Genomic DNA, 17,638 nt, shown 5'->3' with positions numbered 1-17,638 from the left:
TCTAAAATATACAAACAACTCATACAACTCAACCAAAAAAGCCTAAACAACCCAATAGAAAAATGGGCAAAAGACCTAAATACACATTTCTCCAAGGAAGACATACAGATGGCCAGCAGGTGCGTGAAAAAGTGTTCAACATTACTAATTATTAGAGAAATGCAAATCAAAACTACAATGAGGTACCACTTCACACAAGTTAGAGCGTCCACCATTAACAAAAGTCAACAAACAACAAATGCTGGAAAGGATGTAGAGAAAAGGGAACCCTCCTTCACTGTTGGTGGAAATGTAAATTGGTATAACCACTGTGGAAAACAGTATGGAAGTACCTCAGAAAACTAAATATGGAACTACCATATGACCCAGCAATCCCACTCCTGGGCATATATACAGACAAAACTTTCATTCCAAAAGATACATGCACCCCTCTGTTCATTGCAGCACTATTCACAATAGCCAAGACATGGAAACAACCTAAATGTCCATCGACAGATGAATGGATTAAGAAGATGTGGTACATATATACAGTGGAATACTATTCAGCCATCAAAAAGGATAAAATAATACCATTTGTAGCAACATGGATAGAACTAGAGACTTATACTAAGTGAAGTAAGTTAGAAAAAGAAAGACAAATCCATATGATATCACTTATATGTGAGTCTAACAAATGACCTATCTACAAAACAGAAACAGATAATGGACATGAAGGGCAGACTTGTGTTTGCCAGGGCAGGGGGGTAGAGAGCAGGGCTAAAGGAGAGTCTGGGGGTGGTATATGCAGACTGTTACATTTAGAACAGATGGGTGATGGGGTCACTATGCCAAATGCTCCTAAACCCATGCTGAGACCATATCTATGCCTCAGAGTTTAATTGATAAAGAAATAGCACTTTAAAGCTAACAAGCTAAATTAATAATAAGCTAAAAATAAGGTATTTTACATTTTTCCTGTGTAATTTAAAAAAACAAGGTTCTGGGGAGTTCTTGCCATGGCTCAGTGGTTAAAGAATCCAACTAGGAACCATGAGGTTGCGGGTTCGATCCCTGGCCTTGCTCAGCAAGTTAAGGATCCAGCATTGCCGTGAGCTGTGGTGTAGGTTGCAGACGCGGCTCAGATCCCATGTTGCTGTGGCTCTGGCGTAGGCTGGCGGCTACAACTCCGATTAGACCCCTAGCCTGGGAATCTCCATATGCCGAGGGAGTGGCCCCAGAAAAGGCAAAAAGACAAAAAAAAAAAAAGGTTCTGGCATAAAATAGATGTTTATTACCATTGTGCCCTTAAGCCAAAGATGAGAATTTTGCCTCCTTTTTTTTTCTTCTTTTTGGATGTAATCTTCCAGCTTTCCCCAAGTATCTCTTTCAAGTCAAGTCAGATTCAGGTGCTTGGTTAATTTAATTTAATTACATGTGTGACACAGGCAATGCTAATTGTTCATCAAATCCCATTTCCTTTTCTATAGGGGTACACACACTTTACCTTCCAGCCACCCCTGTGGTTAGGTGGAGCCATGTGACCTTGCACCAGAATTTTGGCTAAGGAAATGGGGTGAAAACAATGTATACCACTTCAGAGCTGGCCCCTGATATCTCCCCACAAGTCAACCACAGCTTTCCTCCCTTATCTGAGGCCCATAGTTTGGATGATTCTAAGACAACAGGGGATGGCAGAGCCACAGGATAAAAGAAGCCTGGTCTCTCCATGATTGCAAGGAGGAGACACCCCATGCACTGGCCCCAACTAGCCTGCTGCAAACACTGTGACTTATATGAAACATAACTTTTCACTATGTTAAACCACTGAAATACTGGTATTGTTAACCCACCTAGATTAACACACCTTATATATCTCACCTGTGATAACACAAATGAAAAGAAACTCTGGACTTAGTTCCAGGACCTGAGATACAAATTCTGCCTCTATCATTTCCCCCATATACCTACCCTAAAATCTGCTTTAGCATATGGTCTATACTGTTTCCCAACTGCATGTCTAGTACATTCTCCTCTTTCTCAGTAACGGAGCCCTCCCCACCCTTCCCTCTCAAGACTTCTGTCAGACCTTCTCTGACCCCCCATACATACACGTTCACGTCTCTGCTCCTAATGCAAAGCTTATCCCTCCATTTTAGCATCTGTTACATTTTATTGCAAATATTTATTGGCCTGTGTTTCCATAGACTGAGTTCTTGAATCGACAACTCATTTGGGATCTTTGACTTCCAGGATTTAGTTACAGTGCCTGGCATGTGGCAAAAAGTAAATTTATGTTACATGAATGTTTGTCACCTATGACCTTAGATAGGTCACTTATTTTTTAACTCTATAAAAGAAAATTTTACAGAACTGTTGTGATGATAGAGTAATGAATGGGATTGGTATATTATAAACAGATTAATTATCACAAAATAAAACTCACTTTTTGGTGCATAGTTTTATGAATTTGCTTTTTTTTTTTCAGCCGCATCCCCGGCATACGGAAGTTTCCAGGGTAGAGGTTGAATCCGAGCTGTAGCCGCCAGCCTACACCACAGCAATTCAGGAATCCGAGCTGCATCTGCGACCTGCACCACAGCTCAGGGGCAACGCCAGATCTTGGACCCACTGATCAAGGCCAGGGATCAAACCTGCAACCTCATGGATACCGGTCGGATTCATTTCTGCTACACCACAACAGAAACTCCCAGTTTTATGAATTTTAACACAGTCATGTAACCAGCAGTACAGTTAAGTAGAGTTTCATAACCTCCCCCTCCCCAGGCAAACTCCCTCATTGCATTTTAACCATACCATCCCCTATCCCTAAATCCTTAGCAACAACTGGTCGGGTCTCATGGCTATAATTTTGTCTTTTCAAGAGTGGATTTTTAATAGATTCATTTGGTAGACCCTTTCTCATCTTGTCCAATCAAATCAATCTATTAATGTTTCGAGGTAGCTCTGTCCATTATCCTATAAATCTGGTGTATATGTTACAACACACCTGTATTCAGACTGTGGCTGGTGGCTCCTGCAAACTGGACAAAGCAGCCACAAGACCTACTTCAGACACAGATCTTAGTGAAGTCAACCTTGACTACTGCTCCTTCAGAATTAGTGACTCCTCCTCAAAGCTCTCGCCAGCCCCTTATCATCACCCTCACTATCTGGAAGCCTAGAAGGTGACCTCCTTGAGGAATTCCAGACCAGACCATAGAACTCGCTCGCAAAGCGACTGTTGGCTTGTGAGGAGCGGTGATTAAATGTCCAAGTAATTAATGAACCCGAGCGCAAAAGACCCCGTGGGAGGCCGAGTGGCCAGGACTGAAAATGGTCAGTCAGGGAGAAGGCGGGGCAAGCGGCCGAGGCGGGCCGACCCGGGCGCCGGGAGCCCGCGGCGTCCCCGGGTTCCCGGGGCGGCGGGTGCGGAGGGGCGCGCCGGGGCTGGCGGGGGGCGGCGGCGCTGTGGCCCACCCCCCCTCGCGCCGCCGCGGCCGCCGAGCCCCGGAAGCGGGCGGGGATTTCCTGTGCCCGCCCCGCCCGCGCCCGCCGGGCCGCTGTCTCCGCCTGCCTGTCGCTGCCTCAGCGGCCGCCAGCTCCGACGACGAAGCGAAGGGTGGAGGGGAGGGGCAGGCGGCACCGGGGAGGGCGGCACCGGGCCGCAGGCCAAGCAGACGGGGTGAGTGGGGCCGGCCGGAGGGAGCCGCGGCTGGAGGGAGGGACGCCTGGCTTCCCTGGCGGCGAGTGGGGCCGGTCACCCGTGGGGGCGGGGAGGAGGGTCAGCGCGGCCTCTGGGTCGCTGCCTTTCCCCGGGTCGGCCCCACTGACATTCCGCGCCCACCCCTCGCCTGTCTCCCGGTCCCCGTCAGTGCTGTCAGGCCCTGCGGATTCCCGCCGCTGTCACCGAGCGCACGTTACCCCTTGGCTCGTTTTTCTTCACTTGCTCCTGCCCCAGTTCAAGGAAAGCTTTTTCTGACCTCACTTCCCCTGCTCCCGCCCTGCCTCTCTTGGCTTCTCTGAAATCTGACCCTCTCCAGGGGCACTGTGACAAGGAGGGAAGAAGCAACCTTACTCCGGAGCGGGCGCCCGTCCCACCCACGCCCCGCCCAAGGCAGGGGCCAAGCTTCTCTGACAGCGCCACTGTCCCTGTGCCCTTGGGCTACTCATTTCAATAGCCTGGCCCTTTCTCTGTCCAACAGCACTTGCTGCAGAAATCAACTTCTGCGGGTGCCATGCCCTCCAAAGTGTGAGGAAAAGGGGGGAATAAAAGCCCTGGAACCCTGCCTCTAGTAGGCGTGGGATCATTCTGGAACCAGGAGAAACCAGGTTAAGCCTGACACCTCTACTGCCCGGGTGCTGGCTCTGAGAGAGGGAGCATCTTAGCACAGGCAGTCTGAGTACAAGTACCTGCCCCCTCCTTTGCTGAGATTTCTGCTAGCACTTCCACAGGTTTTCTGTCAGTCGTCTAGAGCGGCTCACATCTGGCCTGCAAAAGAGGCTTCCTTCCCCTCAAGGTACTCTGCTGCTAGGGAGGGGTTTGAGACAGGTGTCCAGATATTTAGCAGAAGTAAAGCCCTGAGGGAGGACTTTCCAAGGGAGCTAGAGAATAAGGAAGACTTCTGGATTAGAAGAGGAACCCATGCTTCACATGTTAAAAGTGAATACAGGGGCTGGCATTAAGAGGAGAGAGCTAAAATGGAACTTTCCCTTTATTGCTTTATTGGGATTTTTCCTTTCTCATGAGAATTCTCTGAAAAGGAAACCTCTTAAGCTGGGAATCAGTCCAGGATGCTCCCATGAGGCCCAGAAATGTCTTTGGATTTCCGAGATGAAAGGGAAATTTGTCCTCATCCTATGCACTGAGCTTAAGTTTCCCACCTACCCTCTTTTGTCAAATACAAATGGGTAAGAAAATAAACAACTTGGCATCTGTCATTACCTATCCTGGGCTCCTGGGTTCTTGCAAATGTTTGTATGGATGTGAGTGAGCCAGGATAGTTGACCAAGGTTCTGACCTGTTTTGGGGAGCCATCACTGGCTCTGACCGCTTGGGTATTGAATAAGAATCACAAAAATATGATGCTGCCAAGCAAAAAGGGACTCTGCACCGTCCTATAGATGATTTCTCTGCTGAAAGGCAGGGAGACTTCTATCATAACAAAAGTGAGACTTGCCTTGCTCCTAAGATATCCCAAGAAAAGAAGAGCTCTCAAGCAGGTCCTGTGCACTGCAGGATTATTATAATTTTTTTATCTAACCTAACTGTCTTCTCTTATAACCGAGATTTATATAGAGTAGAAAACATCTCTCTTTTTATTCATTGGTAGCGTCATTCATCAGCTTTCTTCCCTAGGCAAGAGAAAACTGTCTGTTGTTTTGAACTTATCCCCAATGGTCATATTTCCCATCCCTTTCCTCAGTTTTGTTTCTTCTGATGGAACACACTCTGGCTTCACCATATCCTTCTTTAAAATTAAATACATTTTTCTAATGAGATCTGCTTCAAGCCTATGTCAGGCTCTTTCCTGTGTCTTAAATCACAAGGCCGATAATTCACCCCAGGGTCATGTTAACAGCAACTGCTTCCCCTTTTTCTATGTAGGCCAAACCCTTTCTGTTCTTTTTTTCTTTTCCCAATTAGATATCAGCTTCTCACTGACCAACAGTTTTTCTTATCTGTTAGGGTTGCTTTAGAGTCTTATAATTGTTTTCCAAGTTATTGATCTTTCTACCATATTTACTACCAGTTCTCATTTTCTACAACAAAATGACAAGTTCCATGTCTCTTTATTGAGCCCTGTCCTAAATGAGGCACTATTTAGTTCAGCTTCATAAAAAAAATATACCCTTTGGCTAGAACTTCTACTTATAGTAATCACTTCATTCTAAACTAACTGATGAGAATGGGATTTGTTGCAGAAAGTCTTGTGTATAATTACATACATTTTTGTTGAGTGCAAGCCTGTATGCATTCCTTCCTACATATTTCTAAATTGCTTACTCTACTGTATTTTCAGTGGTTGAAATTAATTGATATCTTTTGAATTTCCAGGATTGTTCTTTTTTAAATGAAGTTCTTCCAGCCTTCAGGGATATTTTTTTTTTGGTACCATGGGGTCCCCAAAACTACCATTAGTGACTTTGCTATTAGCACCTGCTTATTTCTGGCTCAGGTTCAGTTGATTGGAACATGTTGAGCTTTTAAAGCTCATCTTAGATCAAGCTCCTCTTATCCAGTTTCATCTTTTATCCCTGGCCTGTTCTCCATAACTCCTTAGGAATATCACCCCTTTCCATGTTCATAGACATAACTTATATAAATTTGTTCCAGGTCACAATCTGAGTTTTCAGCAAAAAATGCTTTCAGAACAGACAGCAGCCCTGGGGACAGGATGGGAGTCAGTAAATGTCCAGCTGGATGGAGCAGAGCCCCAGGTGGAAAGGGAAAGCCAGGAGGAGGGGCCATGGAGAACAGCACCAGGGCCACTGGAACACCTGTGCTGTGACCTTGAAGAGGAGCCTCAGTCCCTTCAGGAGAAGGGTGAGAGCCCAGAGCATGTGTGTTGGGGGGGGAGCACAGTATTGAAGAAGCCGCGTTAAAAATCCCCAAATTGCCATGGACTGAACAGCATAGTCAATACCAAGACTAGGCCACAGAAATATAAGGAACTCCTGGACGCTGGTCACAGAAATATAAGGAACACTTGGATTCTGCAAATCACATAACTGGCCTTCTCCCATTTCTTGCACAATCACTCCCTCCACATACTACATAGATACTGGTAGTGAATATGGGAGACAAAGGAAGTGACAGAAACACTGACTACTGTTGGAAAATACACCCTGTAAAGTGCACTTTACAAGATGAAAATTACATTCAAATAATCTAAATTCAAACCACACCTAGTCTAGTAGAGATGGGTAACATAAATGCTCTACTAAAAACCACTCAGTGCCCTTTCAGGACATTTTGAGGGAAGATCTCTTCTACTACGTTTATGCATTTGAGTCTTACCAATGGGCATAGATACAAGGGGAAAATGTGACCCTTTAGCCCCTCTAAAATAGGGCACAGGCTCTAATTGGGAAAGGGTGGATGTTCCATCTCTAATGGTTCCCCTCTCTTCTCACCAGGTCAGTCGGCTCCCTGGGCTCCTACCATTCCTCAGGAAGGGAGCACTGGAGATTGGGAGATGGCAGCTGCACTTCTTGCAGCTGGATCACAGGTGGGCTGTGTTCTTTGGCTTCCCTCAGAGTCTCATTACTTCTGCCTTTCTGTAGCTTCCCATTGTCTGTCATTTCCCATGACCACTAATGGTATGTTCATCTTATATCTGAACAGATTCTATCCCTCTCCAAGGGGTTCATAATACCCTTTAAAAAAAAAAAAAAGAATGGAAGCACAATGAGAAGAAGGGAATTCCTAGAAGTTAGGTTGTTTGCTTTTTGGCTGTGCTATCCACAGGGGCATTTTAAGAACAATTCATTAATGTCCTTGAAGAAATAAATCTGCAAGGATTAGAATAGAGAACCTGAAGGAAGCTTAGAAGAACATAAAGATGACAAGATTGGGTGGATTGGGGAGCATTTACAGAAGAGAAGATAGAAAGACAGTGAGGCAGACCCCAAGAGAGAGAACAGATTTAGATTCAGAAGGCAAGGGGAGAGCCATGGGAAGATAGTAATAACAGTAGTAGTGATATCCATACTCCAGAGTGCTTACTCTGCTTGCTGTTCTCCAAGTGCTTTAGGTATATTAAGTCTTTTAACCCTGAGACAACTCAATTTTCCCCATGTTAGAGATGAGAAAATTAGACAGGAGATTAAGATCCTTGTGTAAGGTCAAACTGCGAATAAGTGGCAGAGCTAGGAGTCATTTGGCTTCAGCATCTGGGCTCCTAACCACCACTGCCTTAAAAGATAAGGATATGGAATAATAGGGGGAGGGGGCAAGAAAGAGCATTTTTATTGATATTCTTTTGTACTATGAAAGGAAAGGTCAGGTGGAGGAAAGAGGAGCTAGTACAAAACTTCTGCAATGAAATATTTAAGTCAGATGAGAAAAGACTGGGCAGACACCTGTAACTAAACAGAGAGACCAAGCAGTTTGTGGTGTCTCCAACTTCTCATGGTCCCAGCTTGGGAAGCTCCTCTACAGACATTATCCTGGCTCACTCACTGACCGTTACCTTTACCCCTTTCCTCATTTCCTCTTCTGCAAAACCATGTGCCCTGCTCAGGGACCTCTGGGCAGTTCTTTTTCTAGATCTTCTCTTGCCCTCTCCCCTCAACTATGACCTCAGCCTTTTATACTGAGATCTCATTTTCCTTGAGGAATAGCTGCTGACAGATGATGCTACATTTTGTTTCAGGGCCTGGTAACCATCAAGGATGTGTCACTGTGCTTCTCTCAGGAGGAATGGCGGAGCCTGGACCCTTCTCAGACAGACTTTTACGGAGAATACGTCATGCAGGAAAACTGTGGGATAGTGGTCTCTCTAAGTAAGTACGACCCTCCCTAGCCACTAAATGATTATACCATGGGAGGATGGAGCCATCTGCTCCAGGGATGTTGGATGGAGTCTATCTGGGGTTCTTTTCTTGGCAGGGAATCTGTCTAGGCATCCACTAGAGAAAGAACACTAGGGCTAATCCAAAGAGAATGAAAGTAAGATGTCACTTTTTAAAAAACAACCACAAAATGTTGCTGAAGAAATAAAGAGAACTTTAGGCTCTTCTTGGTTGGGAATTGGGAGGTTCTTTCTAAGCATACAGAGGGACACCTAAGAGACAAAACTGAGTCTGTGAAAACTCAGAAACATCTAGGGATAGATGGGAGTGTGGCGAGTAAGACAGCTGTACTTGGGCTAATTAAGTGAAGTTATGACCAGAAAGGAGAGTTGGCTGGAAGTATCTAAAATGTGAGGGGAAGAGAACACTCATTGGGAAGAGAGTATGATTTTTCTGGCAAAAAAATGTAGAGGGACTTAACAGAAATGAGAAGGGGGAGAGGGAAAGGCTTATATCTGGCCTTTATCTAGAGTTCTAAGGAATAATCTAGGAAACAGCTTTTTTCGGAAGTGAGAATTACAGTTAAACTAACTAACATCTCTGTTTTCCGTTCCCGTGGCAGGATTTCCAATTCCCAAACTGGATATGCTTTCTCAACTAGAAGGGGGGGAAGAACAATGGGTCCCTGATCCCCAGGACTTAGAAGAGAGGGACATCCTGAGGGTCACATATACAGGTAATGACACAGAACAGACTTTGGACCATGGCCTTCACCCCTTCCGAGTTTCAACATTACATGTTCCTCGAATCCCTTCTCTGCCTCAGAGAGTTATAGTATTGAAAAGCTTAGAGGTATTTTTCTTTAAAAACAAGAAAGAATGGTTTAGAGTGAAGGCTCTGAAGCCAGACTTTATAAATCTGAATCCAGGACCATATCTTTGGAACCCTGGAAAAATAATTAACCTCTCTTTGGGCTCATCTATAAATTATTATGAGATTTAAATATGTTAACATAGTATAACAATACCAGGCATGTAATAAGCCCTCAATAAACGTTAGTGCTTTTGTTATTCAGCCTCCCATCCATTGTGGAAACGCCTTCCACGATGTCTCTAGAATTGCTAAAGGTGGTCACCCAGCTAGTGATGACTGCAGCATAGTCCTTAACTCTCTCCATTTGTGCGTAGGCAGAAAGATGGTGATTAACAGGTTTTTTAAGTGCTAAATAAACAACAGTAATAAGCAACAACAATAACAGACCATTTACTAAGTGCTTACTATATTCAGACACTATCCTGTCTTGTTTTTGTTTTTGTCCTTTTAGGGCCACACCCACAGCTTATGGAAGTTCCCACACTGGGGGTCAAATCAGAGCTTAGCTGCTGGCCTACACCATAGCTACAGCAAGGTAGGATGAGCCTCAACCTACACCACAGCTCACGGCAATGCAAGATCCTTAACCCACTGAGCAAGGCCAGGGATTCGAACCCTCATCCTCATGGATACTAGTCAGGTTTGTTACCACTGAGCCATGATGGGAACTCCTATCCTATCTGTCTCATAACATCTATCTTATAATTATTCCCATTTTACAGAAGAAGAAATGAAGGCCTACAGAAATGGGAAAGCTGAGATTCACAATTGGGTATCTGTCTCCTCAGCCTAGGCTTTTAACTGCTGTACCCCTTGCACAGTCTTGTTCAACATTAAAATCTGTTTTCTCAGCCCTAATGGGGTGAGGTTTAAGCCCTAACAGGCATCATACAGCCTCACCAATCACCTGGGTCCTGGGGTACTCTCTTGCGACTCCCCTCTTAGGGTATTTCCCCTTCTCCACAGGAGATGGAAGTGAGCACGAGGGGGATACCCCTGAACCAGAAGCAGAACCTCCCAGAATGTTATCCAGTGTGTCTGAAGATACTGCTGTCTGGAGCCCAGAGCAGGATGAGCGCTGGGATTCCATGCCCAGGAGCTCCAGAGGCATGCTCCTGGGCCCACCTTTTCTTCAGGAAGATAGCTTCTCAAACCTCCTGTGTAGCACAGAAATGGATTCCTTGTTAAGACCACACACATGCCCCCAATGTGGCAAACAGTTTGTGTGGGGCTCCCACCTTGCCAGGCACCAGCAAACACACACTGGGGAGAGGCCCTACAGCTGCCTCAAGTGTGAGAAGAGCTTTGGGCGAAGACATCACCTGATCCGACATCAGAAAACCCACCTACATGACAAGCCCAGCAGGTGCTCTGAGTGTGGCAAGAATTTCCGATGCAACTCCCATCTAGCCAGCCATCAGAGAGTGCATGCAGAAGGCAAATCCTGCAAGGGCCATGAGGCTGGAGAGAGCCCTGGGGCTAGGAAACGGCAGCGTGCTGTGCCAGTGCCAAAGTGCCACGTGTGCACCGAGTGTGGGAAGAGCTTTGGCCGGCGGCACCACCTGGTGAGACACTGGCTGACCCACACCGGGGAAAAGCCCTTCCAGTGCCCTCGCTGTGAGAAAAGCTTTGGCCGTAAACATCACCTGGACAGGCACCTGCTGACCCACCAGGGACAAAGTCCTCGGAGCAGCTGGGACAGAGGGACATCTGTCTTTTGAAATTTGTTTCTGCTGCAGTTGTAGTCACATCTGTCAGCCGGTGCTATCAGGAGTCTCTGCCAGAGCTGCCCCTCTCCTGTACCCAATGGCCAGAATCATGAGTCCTGGCCCCATCCCTAAAAAGATGAGGTTCCAGCACTGGCCAGAGCACTTCTCACCAGTTCTGTGAGATGTCACATAAAAGAGTTCTTAGGGCAAAACTTTGGGAAACAATGCTTTTACTACCTGGGCTGATATTCAGCCTGAGCCCATTCTACAGGGTATAGTGGTACCAGCAGTTTGTGGCTAAGGCCCATTCTGATTGGTTGGAGCCTGTGCCATACCAGTTGTTAAATATTTTGAGTATTACCTTTGTATGATTTTCTCTCTCTAGATATACATATATACACATACACAGAGAGAAAGACCATATTAGCATATTAAAGGCTCTGAATACTTATGCAGTAGAGCAAATTGTTAAACCCCTTTTAATGCAGTGTTTCCTAAATGTATTTGACCTCAGTATGCTTTTTATCTCACATCCCACAGAACTGGTGACTCCATGAAACACACTAGTGAACACTGAGTTAGAGAATAACAAGGAAACAGGAAAGAGAAAGTGATCAGGCACCCAGAGCCCCTTTTTCATCCAAATGAAAGCTGAGGGGGCCTCAATCCTGTGTGGGCCCATCACCCTTACCCTGATCATCTGAATACACATCCACACCTCTCACCCCACATGCTGAAAAACAGAAACAATAACCTCACACCCCCCCCCATTTCCTGCTCCCTTCACCCTGCATATACATATATCCAGCTGAGAGATCACACTAGACTGCTAAGAGATGGACCTTATACCCCCAAGTAACCCAGGCCCACACAGAACAAAAATACTGTATCCCCTTGAACAGACCCCTCTCCTCTTGACAGTGTCTATGTGTCTGTGTATCTGTGTGCAGGGTCTTTGAAGAGAGCATGCAAAGTGCTAACTGTATAAGCTAGATTTTCTAGGGGCTGTGTTCTGGGGATGAGGGTAGTGGGAATTGTATGGGGTTTTTTGTTTTGTTTCAAGATAGTAAATAAGCTGAGCGATTAAGGGAGCCCTAGTAGAAAGGGATAGGTTGTGGCAGTTGAGGTCTAAAGTCTTCCCAGTATCACTGAGATCAAGACAACTGTGGACAAATATGTCTAGGTCTGAGTGTCTGGGCCACAGATTCCTTTTGCCTGGGTGGAGAGAGAAAGACAAGTTCTCAGTGGTGAGGGGAGCTGTTTCTTGTTGATTTCAAGCAAAGTGCATATATAGAAGCTTTGTGCTGAGTGGGTTTTTCGGTCTTGTTTTAAGTGCTGGGAAATTATAGCAGGAGTCACAGTGCCTGCAGGTTGTTGTCATCACTCTTGTTGGACCTTGATTGCCTCATCAAGGGGGAGAGTTATTCTTGAGGATTTCATTCTCCTAGATAAACAGAACTTTAGGGAAAAATGGCTGTGGCTTAGCTTTTCAGCTGATGCAGGGTAATGAGCTTTCCAACTGGTTTTCTTCCCAACTCTGCGAAGATGTCTGCACTAAGACTCTTAACCCCAGAACTTGTATAAGTATTCTAGCACCCATTAGTTGATGAGTTGGTCATTGTTTCTCTTTACTGATGATGTGTTAATACCAATCTTATTTAAAAATTTTCTTGTATGTAAGTGCAGATTGTAGGTAGGGAGGGAAAAAAGCAAAGAGGATGGAAGTGGGATAGTTCTCTTTAGAGCTTAGAGTCTGGTTTTTCCTCAACACACTTATTTCTCAACCACAGTTGGTGGAATTAATGATAGAGGCAAGAAGAAGTGAGCCACAACAATCTAGTTTAATGACTGTTCCATTTGCTTAGGAAAAGCTAGGTGAATCACAGCTCGTTAGAGTCCTGGGCCCAAATGGAGCCAAAAATAGGGTCATTTCACTGACTGGGCTTCTTAAGAGTGGATATGACTTGAGCAACCCAGCCCCCATCTCCCCTCTGCTCAGAGCAGCATTCCTTCTTTGCCTGGAATACACTTCTCTTGCTTATGTTCCTATGAACAGAGCAAAATGACCAGCCCCTTTGTAAAGCGTCCCTGTCCCAGGTCCTCAGAGACAGGAGCATTAGGATCAATGTTAGGAGATGCCACAGGATGCAGGAAAATACTAGACTCCATTTGTAAAACTGGACTATGCCATTTCTTCACCATCCCACACTGCCTCACTCATTAATACAGATCAGCTTTATGGGAGCAATGGTTCAGAACCTGTTTTGGATTACAAACCCTTTTGAGAATCTGATGAAAACCAGAAACTCACTTTTGGGAAAAAAAGACACTGGCAATTTGTTCAGTTTTGCATACACATTTATCAGTTTCAGAGCCCATCTATAAATGTCACTAAATGGGAGTCAAAGAAAGGGGGTTACCCTTACCCAATATGGTTGTTACGTATTTGTGTCAAGAATTTACAAGGCAAGGAAGGATCATTTAACATTTTAAGGATTAAGATACTAGAGGCAGTAGGATATAAGGGGAGAGTCCAGTCTTAATGACCTGAAAGGTATTGCTTACGTTCTACTCTATGAAAAAACATGTTCGACATACTGACAGATTTGCTCCTCACAAACCTTGTTTTAAAGACTTGTAGCAGGTGACTCTCCCTATCATCAGCTCACACCTCTTAATAACCAGATGTTAACCTCCAGACTTTGATCTGTTTTAGTAACTGTAAAGAGAGAAAGTGAAGTCCCCCAAGTGTTGGTGCAGCCACGGTGCACCATGGCATCGCGGAGCCTAAGGGGCATCCCTTTAGGTCATTTCTGGCATACCACTATCTTCTCTACCTCCGTCCAATACCACTTCCCTTGGACGAAAAATAAAATAAGCAACAGCCATCAGCTGGGTGTAGAGATTGATTTTTTCCCACAGGGAAAACTCCCATTATCATTCCAACTCCCTCTGCCACATGTCTACCTTATCCTATCCCCTTTAAATAAAAATGTCTCTGTGTTCTCTCTGGGCACAAGGTAAAGTAGGGACGTCCATCTTCAGGAACCTGTCACCTTTTTTCCCTCTGTGTTGTGCCTCTACCCTATTCAGGGCCCAAGTATCCTTGCCTTTCCTCCCCATCAGCAAAGAGTCCCTTGCAATGGAGGTTGTGACTAACCCAAAGGGTTAGCTTTTGGAGAGCCATTTACCTTTTAAGCTGTAGTTCCAATGTGGAAGTGGAAGAAAAAGCTTTTTCCTTGTTAAAGTGATGTTTTCCCTTCAGGGAGCAAAGGGGTGATCATTTGAGATGAAATCCTTCCCTTTCCATCACTCAATCAAACTGTTGTTTTTGCTTCCATCAAGGGCAAAGTGAGACCTGACCCAGAATCAGAGATGCCAGAAGACAGATTCTTCCCATCTCCATTCAGATGAGTGCACTCCATGAGGGCGAGCGGGGCTGGGCAACAACAGAAAAGTGAAATCTATTCCCTTAGGCCCCTTAGAGATCCTGAGATGGCAAAATCTTCTTGTATGGCTTTGATGGTGGTACAAGGCCACGGGTCTCAAAATGCAGTCTTTGGACCAGCAGCATCAACATCATCTGGGAACTAGGCTTAGAAATGCCAATTCTTACCCCAGACAAACTCAATCAGAAACTCTGAGGATGGAACCCAGCAATCAGTCTTTCAACATGCCTTCCAGGATATGTGATGTAGGCTCAAGTTTGAGAACCAATGGCTAGAAGACTGAAGCTCCATTTCAGTCAGTGGTCCCTCACCCTCTTCACACCCCTGTTCTCAGGTTTATTTTCTGCAAGTTCCCTAAGCTAGTTGCTCCTCAGTTCTGTTCCTCTTGCGTCCCAAAGTATTCCTCCACACTTAAGTCACTGAAAGAACTAGGTTGGTCACCAATTTTGGAAAAAGTGGTGGGATAACTAATTGCTTGGGGCTAGAGCTTCTAAAATGGGTACTGAGGATTCACAGGTCTAGAAATCTGAAGAGATAAAAAAGAGCAGACACCTCAAAGAAAGTAAGTCTAACATAAAGCTGAAATATGGACATTTGAAGAAACGGCCCTCTGCTAGTTATCTGTTCCTTTTTCAGGCCTAACAAGTTGTCCTGGAGGCAGGTGGGATGGGCATTCAACACAGAGGTAGAGAGAGTAAGGCCAGCTGTCCCAAGCCCTTAAGGACCCCTGTTACCTCTCAACTGCATTGGAGACCAATAGAGTGCCATGCAAAGGATTTCTAACCATGATTTGGCCTACCCGTGGGCAAGGGCAGCAGGAGTATTGGGATATAAGAAGAAACCAGGCTCATTTAGTAAGATATGGCACAAGCAAGACTTGAACCCAGACTCTGTTTATGTGGTAGAGGTTGTAAACAGTGAAGCCATGGCACCTATGTCAAAAATGCATTGTCCTGCTTTGAAGATCCTATACAATTCAGGCTACATAAAGGGATCTGTTTTGCAGGCCATAGCCCTGATTCCTCCACATCCTCTCCTAGCCACATCCACAAGGACTGACTGAACTGACAGTTACAAACCTGCCACCTCTATGGGGCTCTACAAAGTCAAAAGCTTAGAGTGAACACAGGTTTCTTTGGCAGAGGGGATCAGCCCTTCTCCCTACAGGCAGGGAAGCTTGATTACAATTTTCTTCAATGCCAGGCCTCAAGCTCTCCCTCTCTCCTATCACTTGCCTCCATTTACCCAATAAGCAGAGCTCTTCCTCCATTCCTTGCTCCTACCTCTCTTTTTCAGTGGGTTTGACTTTCCAGTTTGTTTTGCCTGGGGAATGCCATACCTTCCCAAGGGTATTTGTTCTTTGCAATTCCTATCCCTCTTCCTTCACAGTTTCTCTCTGCAAGACTAGCCAGTTCCATTCCATTGTGAGCCTACATGCTACCTGTCCCTCTGCCTATTGTCCAGTTTCCTTTTTGTCATCTTTAGCCTATTAAACAAGGTCCATTCCTCACACTTCCCACTTTCTTCCCTCAGATTCTAGGCTTGGCTATAGCAGCTCAGCAGCCATCTTCACTCCACCTCTCTTTCTTTCACTCCTCCCCACATCTGGACTTGGCCAAGACTGCCTGTATGCCAAATCCAGGCCTTTTACTCCATTCCCCATAGGCTCTTCTTCCCTTGATGCAGTTTCCAAAATGGCTTTTTACTTCTTGCTATCCTGATTTACTTAGTCTCTCTGGTCTTTTTTGGCTCCTTGCCATATATCCACTTGCCATCCAGCTCAGCTGCCCCATGCCTGCCAGATTTCTAGCTATTGTCTAACTTGGTTCCCTCTGATGGACTATGAACTGCCCATGGGTTACCCAATGAGGACCTTCATCTGTATCCTTAGGGATCTATGGTCTTTATGGTCCCTGTCAGTTGAGCAAAGGATGAATTAGCTATGTCACTGATTTCCTCTCTCCATCCTCTCTTCTCCTCTTCCCTCCATTCTCTGCTCTTCTTTCCTAATAAAAAGGCTACAACAGAGTGAGGAATGCAAGACAGCTCCAGGGGGAGTCATGTAGCCATGCAGGAGCCTCCTCACTGCCCCTCCCAAAACACATACCTCAAGACTCAAGGTAGGCCTCCCCATCTTCCCTCTGGCAACTTGGCTCTCAGATGTTGCTCCTCTGTCAGCTGGGGACACAACCCATTCTGGAGATTGGGGGATCTGAGTGCTGAGCAGGCTGGGCCAGGGTGAGGTGAATGAGGGCCTAGCACATGAGTTTTAGGAAGGCCTTCCACCTCAGGGTTGTTTAAGTACAGACCTACTCTTGGGAGACCCTTAGAGTGCTGAGCCTACGTCTGGAGACTGAGGTGGCGGTGGTGACTGAATTGACCCCCTAGGCAAGTTCTCTATAATTGGAAGTTTGGGAGGAGCCAGAAGAGACCTGCACAGATGGGGTTAGACAAGAACTGGGTCCACCAGATGCATTTACCTTTGAGGGTGCAGAGGATGGGTATCTAATAGAGGGGATCAAGAGGACAGGGTAAGAAACAGTGTGACAGAAAATAGGGAAAGCTGGCATAAGGGAAACCCCACCAGCCCGTGACCCACTGACATGGCCTCTCACCCATGGAGCTTTGTCAGGGTGGAGAGAGGGAACTGCTTTGTAGGCATTAGGTACAGCCCAAAGGCTTTGTTCTTCTTCACGGGAGTAACCTTCAAGAGCTTCAATCTTACTACTTTGGGGGTGAACTCCCTCTGCAGCTTTCTGAACACTAGCCAGGCTGTTTTGCCACTTGCCTTGTGCTTCATATGTTTCCCTATTTTCTTGTGTTCACTCTTACTTACCCATGGTCACTTGGGGTAAAACTGACAAGTCTGATCTTTCCTACATCCAAAAAGGGGAAGAGGCAAGTAACTGACAAAAGGGGGAGAAGAAATACAACTGTGTTTGTTCACTGATAGGCCTGTTCTCTCAGCCAGCTCCAGTGGAATACTGAAATCCTGACTTCCTTTTTCTTACTCTCCTATCAATGTCTTTCTCAGCATTGACAGGACTCATGCTGACACCTCGTCAGTCTTCATTCTTCTCTTTCAAATCCTTTGGCTTTTTTTAAAGTCCTTTG

General features: G+C 45.6%; 1 protein-coding gene across 1 annotated transcript; it reads left to right on the top strand.

Moving 5' to 3' along the window:
• Nucleotides 1-3,510: 3,510 nt before the first annotated feature.
• Nucleotides 3,511-13,966, top strand: ZNF641 (zinc finger protein 641). The gene is made up of 6 exons (XM_047788106.1): nt 3,511-3,661; nt 6,314-6,523; nt 7,117-7,208; nt 8,355-8,484; nt 9,116-9,229; nt 10,333-13,966. Exons 2-6 carry the CDS (start codon nt 6,340-6,342, stop codon nt 11,085-11,087), a joined length of 1,275 nt encoding a protein of 424 aa, XP_047644062.1. The 5' UTR covers nt 3,511-3,661; nt 6,314-6,339; the 3' UTR covers nt 11,088-13,966.
• The last annotated feature ends 3,672 nt before the right edge of the window (nt 13,967-17,638 follow it).

Source organism: Phacochoerus africanus, chromosome 7 (assembly GCF_016906955.1).
Source record: "Phacochoerus africanus isolate WHEZ1 chromosome 7, ROS_Pafr_v1, whole genome shotgun sequence".
Classification (NCBI taxonomy): domain Eukaryota; kingdom Metazoa; phylum Chordata; class Mammalia; order Artiodactyla; family Suidae; genus Phacochoerus; species Phacochoerus africanus.
The sequence above is the reverse complement of the archived record's forward strand: the minus strand, read 5'-3'. Positions and strand labels throughout refer to the sequence as shown.

Coding starts and splice junctions, on each gene's coding strand:
- ZNF641 (XM_047788106.1), top strand. CDS start 6,340: ATGCTTTCAGAACAGACAGCAGCCCTGGGGACAGGATGGGAGTCAGTA. Junction 6,524..7,116: donor TCAGTCCCTTCAGGAGAAGG/GTGAGAGCCCAG, acceptor TCTTCTCACCAG/GTCAGTCGGCTCCCTGGGCT. Junction 9,230..10,332: donor CCTGAGGGTCACATATACAG/GTAATGACACAG, acceptor CCTTCTCCACAG/GAGATGGAAGTGAGCACGAG.